We start from the raw sequence: 10068 nt of genomic DNA on the forward strand, positions 1-10068 counted from the left end.
GACCAGGCTGGCCTCGAACTCAGAAATCCGCCTGTGTCTGCCTCCCAAGTGCTGGGATTAAAGGCATGTGCCACCACTGCCCAGCAAACTTTAGTATTTTTAACTCTTGATTTATGAATTAACATGCCGATTGTACATGTGCCTTTAATTAAGTTCCCACTTAGAAAGGGCTTTCAAAAGAGGGAAAGTATATGATTTTCATTCTGGCTGGATGGGCATGGGGGTTTGCTTTCAAATATAAAACATTCCTAAGAATTTATATGTCAACTAGAAACAAATAGCTCCCTACTCTATAGCGAGCTGTAGATCAGGGAGTCTTTGTCCTGGAAACAGGAGCATTTTAGCCTTGTTCAATCTCTGTTGTGGCGACTGCACGTGGCCTCTACTCACTGGCTGCAGCAGCACCTCCTGAGCAGTCTCATAGCCAAAATGTGTCCCCAGACATCGCTGTGAGCCACCTGGGACCAGGGCTGCCCTTACGAAAGAGCTGCTGCTGGGAAGGGATCCTCAAGTGGACCGTTGTCATATATACACTAAAGGTAAAGTTTCCACAGGAGTAAAATGAACCAGTTCCGACATCTTTATTCCCCTTCTTTTGGACACCCTTAAGTCTAAGCCATAAATGTCTAACAAGGAGGCCAGAAAGGAGTAAGGAGAAAAAGCAGGTATGAGAATAATTAAAATTCACCTGGGTCACCAGCCCAGTGCTGAGTCCGTAGTAGGTGTGCATGCGCTTGTGTGTGTGTGTGTGTGTGTGTGTGTGTGTGTGTACATTAGGTACTTAAATGCAGGTGCTTGAATACCTGAGTAGGGCTCTTATGTGGGTACTTTCTATTTGTTGATAATACAAAGATTTTGAGCACCCTTCTTTGTTCAGTATGAAAGTAGATTAGGTTTCTTTGAAATTAGCATCTTTTGAAAGCTTCCTGTAAGTGGCCAGAATGTACAGATTGTTCCCTCGCTGTCCAGGGACCACATCAGACTAAGAGGTGATTGCATAAAGGATTCAGTCACTAGCCATGGTGGTAAGCTCCCTGGATTTGTTAATTTTTGTTGCTGCTATTCATTTACTTTTAATGACTTGTATACTACTTTATAGCAAGATTTTTTTTTTTTTTTTTTTTTTTTTTAGTTGCAAAGTGGTATCCTTGAGGGCTTCTCTCTGCATCTCACACATTCTTTATCCCCTCCCCCACCTCCCCAAAATGTTCCAGTTGAAAGTGACGAGGCTCCCACAGAGGACTGGAGAGCAGTGTCCTGGTGTTTGGTTTGGTTTGGTTTAGTAGTGCTCGAGGCTCACTGTCAGTATTCTACACGTTACATAAATGGAAAAGGCCCATGGAGAAAAAAACTCTGGTTCCCTGAGGAATGGCAGGAGCGCTTGCTTCCAGCTGGCTCTGTATGCTGTCCACTTAATCTTCCACATTGAAAAGTGGTAGTGCCCCTTCTGAGCAGCTCATCTGATCGTTTCTGATAAAATTAGAACTTCTTGGCTTGTACCAGGAATTTGTCTTTATCCTCATGAGTTTTGAGGTGTGCTCATGTGTGCCTGTTGCCCATTCACTTGTATATGGTTGGATGCACATGGAGGCAAATGTGTTGATACCAGATGTCTTCCCCCACTGCTCTTTGCTTTTATTTACCAAGGCAGAGTGCCTGGCTGAACCCAGAGCTCTCCATTTATGGCTCTTCTAGTTTGCCAGCTTGTTCCCCTCCCTCTCTGCCTGGAGTTATCCTGGAGTTATTAGTGGCCCCTGGACTGTCTGACTTTATGTGAACCCGATTCCTCATGTTTGCAAGGCACATGCCTTAGTCACCAAGCCATCTCCAGCTGTTTTTCCCCCTTTCCCCTTCTCTTCCCCACCCCCTTCCCATCTTTCCTTCTCGTTTCTCATTCCCCCTTCTCCCTCGTGGTAAATTAGAATTTGCTGGAAGCTGGCAGTGTTCTCTTTGTTGGTCCCAGTTGCACTGAAAGCGAATATAAGTTGTACTTGGAGATGTTTGAGTGCTCCTTGAAGTTCGGTGTGCAGTGCTAACTTATCCAGAAGTCCATCTCCATAGTGGTTTCCCTATGAGCTGAACCCTCACCACAGTCGGTTTCACTCCCGACAAGCTCAGCTTAGCTCAGCTGGGCCAGCAAGGGAGCCTACCTGCTACCAAAGCCAGCCAGATGGATGCTGAAGGCCTATCTTGAGAAAGACAAACTTGGTGAAGGGAGGCCTAGAAAAGATGCTGCTCTCTGGAGTAGGGAGGTCAATAGGCAGGGATAGGTTGTCCTGGAGCAGCGAAGGTGGCAGCATTTGGAGCGAGCCATGCCTGGGGTCCTAGAGGGTGGCAGTGCAGGCACTGGCAGGAGGGAATTGGTTAGGGTGTTGTGATTATAACCCCCAAGGCTGATTATTCTGCTGGGATGGAGACCTCCCTTAGGGTCCTTAGCTGACAACATATTACATATACTGAACATGAAAAAGAACAGAAGTAGTGAAAGGAATTAGAAGGCTTTCAGATAGAGGGAGTGCAGTGTAGACCTGGCTTTTATAACAACTTACAAAGACAGGAGCAAAAACAAGCAGTACTCAGGCTGAAGTAAAAGCTGCACAGAACCAGTTAGATGAAAAGGAACCTGGTGGTGTAGACCGTCAAAGAGGTCATTTAAAATAGATCCATGAACTTAAGAATTCCATTTTCCAGAAGTTTGAGAGGGTCTCCATATTTGCATTGTTGCTACAGCATTTCATAAAGCTGTAACTAACTGTGAGAGTGCTGTTGCTCATAGCCCAGGAGGGTACTAGCATAAAAAATAAGCAGTAGTTCCTGTGTGGATCACAGTCCAGGCTAGATGCACATCCCACCACTGAGTTATGTCCCCAGCTTCTCCTTGTAAGTTTTGCTATGACATATTAGAACTTAAGAAAAGCCAAAGACCAAGCAAAACTGAAGAAGGTAGACTAGATAGGCTGTGGTAGCAAATGACTTTAATCCCTGCACTAGAGAGGCAAAGGCAGGCAGATCTCTGAGTTCGAGGCCAGCCTGGTCTACAGAGTCAGTTCTAGGACAGCCAGGGCTACACAGAGAAACCCTGTCTCAAAGAAAAAACTGAAAGAAGGCTTTTAGGAAGTGTGAGCACCTGGGTGAGCACCTGGCATTTCTCTGTGCAGTGAGATGATCTAGAAGATAACATTGAGTCTGCAGTTGTACTGTCAAATGTGGATGATAATAGTGACAAATCCAGCAGGGTCCTCCATTCTACAATCTCCATAGCCTCTTCCTTTCGCTCCTGGGACCCAGGCCTGGCAGCCTCTTGTGCTCTTGTGGCTTGTCTGTTGATGTGAAATTCACCAGGCAGAATTCATATACTTGTTTCCTTTATACAATCCCCACACATATCCATCACTTCAGAATGAAACCACGACTCCCTAGTGCTGCCTGCTTCCATTTCTCTTGCTGTGCTACAACATACTTATAAAAACAGGGTGAGCGCAAGGAGTTGTTTTGCTAGCCTGTCGTCCTGTTGTGGGGAAGTTAGGGGCAGGAGCCTAGAGCGTCACATTCATGGTTCAGAGCAGAAGGATAGACACATGGACCCTCGCTTGCTTCCTCCTGTGGCCCCAGCCAGCTTCCTCTGTTCCCATGGGTGCCTTATTCAGGCTGCGTCTTCCCATCTCAGTCATCAGTCAGTGATAACAGTCTCCCACAGACATGTCCACAGTCAACCTGTTTTGGACAAGGCCTTAATTGAGACTGTCTTTTTAGGTGATTTGTGGCAAATTGACAAGCTGACATTTAAAACTAACCACCATTGGCAGTTACCCCCACACTCATGCTCCTGGTCCTTAGGTTCTGTCAGCTTTAGTCTGCTTTCTGTCTATGGGGTTTTCCTGTCTGTCCCCTGTTTAAATTTGAAATGTACCAATGTACAGAATGTGCTGTAGCCACAAGGGAAGAGCTGGGCATCAGGGGCCTGGCAGTGCCAAGACTCAGCTATTTCTTCTTTAGACAGAATTTGTTGCCTGGATAGCGTTTCAGAGGCTTTGTGAGTATTCACGGCATGCACATGCCTGTTGTTGCTCTTCTACCCTAGGACTGCGTACAATTGCAAAGGTTGTGTTAGTGCCTCTTTAATTTAGAACTGAAGTTTTAGGGTTTGCTGCTCACACTGTGGGATGCTTAGCTTTTACTCACCAGGTGCCAATCATGTGCTCTCCCCAGCTGACACAGCCAGGGTGACAAAAGCATCCCTTTAGACAGACAAATGCTGACTAAAAACTTTCCTGAGACTCTGGCTCTTTTCTTTGAGTACATCATGTGTTAGGGACAGTCATCAGAGGGTAATAAAGAATACTCCATGGCCAAAGGACTTAGTCACTGACCTTTTAATCATTCCCTAAACTGTTCTTATTCTTTAAAAAAAAAAAAATTAGTTTTAAAGCTTGAATTTTTCGTAACCCTCTCCTGTCTGGTTATGTAAAGCTCATTCCAAGCTGACTATGCTACGCTAAAGGAATTCAACCTGATTGCCTAACTGGAAGTAATTTCATGGAAAAAGTAAATACAGAATTTGAATCTGTTAAAAATATTCAAAACATTGCAAGTATTCTAAAGCATGGTGAATAGCAACAGTTGAGGAGACAGGGAAGAGTTATTTCCACAAACTTTCATCTCTAATTTAAAAAGCTTCTGTTGGCTGTCTCGTGGCAGTCCTACCTGAGATTTAAGTTAAGATTCTCCCCTTTCATGCTTCCTGCCTGTATTTTCTGAGTGTGAACAGTTCTCACACGAGTGCTTAAAGCTTGCTATCTGTCCCATCCTGAAGGAATTTCATTTGGAAAGTGCTATTTGATGCAATCTGGTTCTTGTTTAAAAATGTAAGCACTGGAGCTGGTGACTCCCTGACGAACAGGCACTCCTCTGACTGGGGGCCCAAGTGTGCTTCCTCACCTTCACAGCCACCTCAACCTCAGCTCCAGGGGATCTGACGCCACCTCTGGCCTTCCCAGGCACTGCACTCAGGCACAAACCCACACACAGATGAACACATATACATCTAATTAAAACAAAAAAACTCTTTCAATATAGGTGTTACAGGATCGTCATGGATCCTCTGTAGATGTGAACGAATGCTTGTGGAAGACTGTGCTGCTGTGAGTCAGTTTTCTAGCTAGTTTGTTGTTTTATGTATAGCTGATGGAATGGATTAGGACAGACCTTGGGAGGAAGACCCCAGTGGCGATGGGAGCAAATGAAGAGTTCCCCGTATTGTCTGTCTGTCATTAGACATTGTCTGTTCCTTAGTTTTGAGAGAGGACGTCTCAGTGGTTTTTTGCTGGGTATGAAATTTTGAGTACCATGATGGAAAGAGGAGAAGTTCCACAAAACACAGCTTCTGAAGCCATCTGTCTCTGCAGAGTCGAGCTCAGGTCTGCTCAGCTGCGTCCGTCTCCACTGTATGAAAGATGAGGTGAAGGATCCCTGTGTGTACTTCTTTTTATCTGAGTCTCTCTTAGATGTCGAAAGAGAAGTGGGATCGTGAGCTTTTGTAACAGCAGCTGACTGAGCCGCCTCTCCCTCACGCAGTCCATTCTTACTGTTTTTCTTCAGGGACTATGTAAGGAGTGAACTGGAGTCTGCCTATGAAGGACCAATGTATTTAGAACCTCTCTCCATGAATCGCTTTACCACAGCCTTAATAGGTAAGTATTACGAAGGAGTAGAAACTGATCGGTTTTATTGTCTTTTGAGTAAAAAAACAACTGATTCATAGTCATTTAAAAATAATTTAAAAATACACGTTTATTTATTGACTCTTCAGATGAAGCTACCATTTTGTTTTGGTTGTTTGAGGCAGGATCTTGCTGTGTGTGGGGGGGTGGGGGGGGATCAGACTTCTCCCTCTACTTCCCTCAAACTCCTGGCTTCTTCTCTCTGCTTCCGCGATTCTGTTTTCAAAGGCAAGTGGTGCTACGTGCTGTGTCCCTGTTTGATTTGTATCTTTGTTCTGTTACTTTCCTCTTTCCCTCTCTCCTCCCCTCCCTTCTTCCTTTTCTTGCTTTATTTCTGACAGCACCTAGCCCAGGTTGGCTTTGAACTCACAAAGTAGCCAAGGATGACCTTGAACTGCTACTTGCCCTCCTGTGAGCTGGTGTTTTATGCAGTGCTAGGGATCATTTGTACTTGCTTATGTTAGAAACATAATCATGATGTACAAAGAAGCATGAACACCATGGAAGAAGCTGGGCATGCAGGTCTTTTTGCAAGAGGGGTAAGACAGAAACCATACCTAGCTAGCCGGCGTGAGCACACTGGGGCAGGAAGGTCACTTAGAATTTATTCTAGTGCGGGTGGTGACTGCCTTTTCTCCATTGGCTGGGGTCTGACTCACAGTCTTTCAAAGTTGGCTTGTCTTAAAAGAATCAGGAAGTCAGGGAAAGGGGAAGGGTCAGCGCCTCACACCATCGTCAGTTACGGGAATGCAGCCAGGCCTTCTCAGTAGACACAAAGTGCTGTCAGGTGGAGATTAAAAGGTTAGCGTAATAGGTAGGAAATTCATGGAATTTAATGCCTTAGACTAGGTAGACTATCTATATAGAAAACAGAAAAACCACCCCATCACCTACTGGCAGGTACTCTACCAGCCAAGCTCCACCCTCAGCCCCCTTTATTTCTTCACCATAAGCTCGCTCGCTTCCTCCCTCCCTCCCTTCCTTCCTTCTCCTCCCTTCCTCCCCTTCTCTTCTTCTTCCCTCCTTCCCTTCCTCCCCTCTCTTTTCCCTTCCTCCTTTCTTCCTACATGTATTGAGAGTGTGCGTGTGCATATGCATGCATGTGTCATGTGCTCATGCCTTGGTGTGTATGTACATCAGAGGTCAACTGCAGGAGTTGCTTTTCTCCTTCCGTTCTGTGGGTCCTAGGAATCCAACTCAGTTCATCAGGTTGTTCACATGGATATTCCTAACTATTTGTATTTATCACCATATCAAAAATAGTTGATAGAGACTTGTGGTTCTTCAAGGGTTTTTAAGTATCTGAGATGATTAATTTTTAAACAGATAGTCATTACTTTGAAAGGCTAAGTGATTAGATATGTTGAAAGTGAGAGTCCTGTTGTCAGAAACAAATCCTGTACATGACTGAAGTACAGTGTTAAAAATAAAAGTGCTGGCTTAAAAGCAAATAGATACAGTCCTAAGTTAGTCACCCACCATGCTAGACCCCAAACAGGAAGTGAGGACACCAGCTCTTTAGCCAAGCCTCCTGAAGTCAGTGGTAAAGAGAGGGAAACAGAGGCCTTCTAAAATGATTCCCAGATCTCTGTACAGAGCAACCTCGGGGTGGACCACTAAGAGGGCCGTGTGTCTGGGGACTGATCTAGGCTGTACAGCTAAAGCTGTGCTCTCCAGAACTCAGCCACATGCGGCTGCCAAACACTGGAAATGCCACTTTCACACACTGTGGTGTGTTCTGTGTGCAGAACACACATTCAAGGTATGCTTAGTGCAGGAGGGCGTAAAATATCTCTTATATGTGCTTATAAGATTTAAGATATATTTGATTATATAAAATATATCATTTATACCTCTTTCCTGTTACTTTTTGAAACAAGACTCTTAGGAAAAAATGCAGATTCTGTATGTAGCCCCTCTCCTTCTGATGTGACATCCAAGGCCAGCTATGGACCTGTTGAGCTTTTGAGTATGGAGTGAAAATTCCTTGCAGGGTTTTCCCTGCATCTTCTGAATTGTAAATGCAAAGGCTAAGTTGCCTAAAACCTGGGGAAGGGTGGCAAAAACCTGAACGGTACCTTCTCTTGAGCTTCAAAGTCTCTGTGTCAAAACTGGGCAGGCAGCAGGTAGCGCTTGAGGGATTCCTAGTGATGAGGTCCATCTTGGAGGCACACGTATTTGTCTCCAGGAAGAAAACCAGTTGGGCTTGTCTGGTTCAAAGGGCACGAAAAAGATAACGTTATTTCATTCAGCCAAACAGGAATTGACCCACTTCCCCACCGTGCAGGAAGGAGAAGCCTTCTGCTGTGCCAGCCGTTTTTGCAGAGGAGGGGCCCCTCAGCTGTGCTGCCGTCCTCCTCCTCCCTCCTTTACCCGCTCCTTACTGTACGGTCTCATTTTCTTACCGAGTCTCTTCCTCTCCCACCCTTTTCTTCTTCCTTGTACCCTGTTTCATTTGTTTAGTCATTTGAAGCAGACTCTGCTCTGGTCCAGGCTGGCCTGCTTCCGTTCTCACTATCAGTAGCTTAACCAAGAGCTAGTCGATGAGGAAAGAATGATGTCTGTGCCATATTAAAGGATATTTTTCTTCTCACATTAATTTTAAAGCAAATTCCCTGTCCTGTGTCAGTAATAATAAGCCTCTGAATTGGAGATACAGCTCTGTCATGGGACCATTAGGTCAGCAGGACAAGGCTCTGGGTTCTGGTTTCCAGCGCTACAAAAAGAGAACTAACAAACACACAAAAGCAGAAATGGTGTGCTTTTAAAGAAAAGCCAGAGCCATTTAAATGTTTCATGATTTCTTGGAGGTTGCAACCTTCCCAGAGAGTTCTTTCTAACTGTGGAGTCCTGAATCCGGAGAGTACAGAGTCCATAGGGATTTTGTTTTACTCAGCATTACCATTGGAGTAGGGCCTCCTGGAGCTGCAGGGGATTTCACTGACTCCCTTGCAAAAACAAGGACCAATTGTCATGAGAAGAAAACTCCTTCTGAGTCATGGTCTCTCAGAGGAGATGTGGAAGTGTGTACAGTGCCAGAGCGAGTCCTGCCTGTGGTGGCCTGGACTCGGGGACTTCCAGAGCTGGGCATGGGGTGTGGGGCCAGTTTCCATCCTGCTGACCAGGGAAACTGAGGCACCACAGCACAGCCCACTGAAGACATGGGCCATGGCACCTCCTCCCAGTCTTTGCTTTTCTGCTTTCACTTTCTGATTTTGAGTATTCTGAGTATTTTATATCATCAAAAATGGGCTAATTATAATGAAAACGAGCTTCCTCCTGCAGCCTCTCCCGCATGCTCCATCTCAGCATGATCCTCCATCTTCCCCAGACCTCTTTCAGTTCCTGGTGATCCTTCCTTCCCCCTGGGTGCTCTTCCTTCAGGAAATCCAGCCGCCCTACTCTTGGATCCTCCTTTCCAACTCTCTCCCTCTCTCTGTAGCGTCTCATTCTGTCTTTGAAGGGAGCTGTGCTTTTGTGTGGCTTTCTGATTCATCAGCTCTGTCTCCAGTGGTTTCCACATGTTAAGTTTTGTTCTGCATTCTTTCTATCTGACACTTGTTTTGTTAACTGTTTCTCTTGCTTTTGTCTTCTAAGTGCAGCTCCTGTTCTAGGCCCTCTTCTGGCCCTCTCTGGCACACACATGAATGTGCACATGCACATAATGCACACAAACAATACAGTATAATAAAGCGTTTTAAAAACAAAAACATTAACATCTAGAAGGTTACTGAGTATGCAAACATTTGTCGCACAGTGGGTTTAACGTGCTGGTGTCGCACAGTAGGCTTCATATTCACCAACATTCTTGGCTAGGGAGCTGCTGGCACTACCTGAGGGTGGCAGAGGCAAAACTCCTTTCTCCACTCTCCTTTCTGTGAGCCGCAGTCCTCTGAGAAGAACAAAGTGTGCAAACTTTTCAGCCTTAACCCTCAGGATTGAGCTCTTTGGGAGGTTTACATGGTTTTAGTCAGAGATTAAGAGCCTCAGAACAGATGGCTTCTTGTTGAAGTGCGATGATGGGCAGGCAGCCTTTATCTTGGGCTTTGTGCTTTGCATATAGTGTAGAATACTCAGTATCGAAAACCTTTGAAGAAGAAGCTGTGTGAAAAGCAACTGACTTGTTGGAACACTGAAGTAAACATTTAAAAATCCTCTCTCTGTTCCTCAAGCCATCACAAATGTGATTAAGAACTGGAGAAGGTTATTTATTTTCTGAATTAGCCTTAGGGAGTAAGTATTCCAAGTTCACCATGCAAATATGTAATTAGATCTAGATGAAATGAAAATCTGACTTAAAGTCTTCTTCAAAAGCTGTGATATCATCCTTCCTTTTTTTTTTTTTTTT

The 10068-nt window shown here is 45.0% G+C and overlaps 1 protein-coding gene across 5 annotated transcripts in view; it reads left to right on the forward strand.

Moving 5' to 3' along the window:
• Window positions 1-10068, forward strand: part of Rnf145 (ring finger protein 145) — a 45335-nt gene that overhangs the window by 17380 nt on the left and 17887 nt on the right. For all 5 annotated transcript variants that reach the window (XM_031350593.1, XM_031350591.1, XM_031350592.1 and 2 more), the window contains exon 4: window positions 5599-5690. In XM_031350593.1, coding sequence (XP_031206453.1) covers window positions 5599-5690 — 92 coding nt within the window. The remainder of the gene's footprint in view (window positions 1-5598; window positions 5691-10068) is intronic.

Source organism: Mastomys coucha, unplaced genomic scaffold, assembly GCF_008632895.1.
Source record: "Mastomys coucha isolate ucsf_1 unplaced genomic scaffold, UCSF_Mcou_1 pScaffold5, whole genome shotgun sequence".
NCBI classification, from domain to species: Eukaryota; Metazoa; Chordata; class Mammalia; order Rodentia; family Muridae; genus Mastomys; species Mastomys coucha.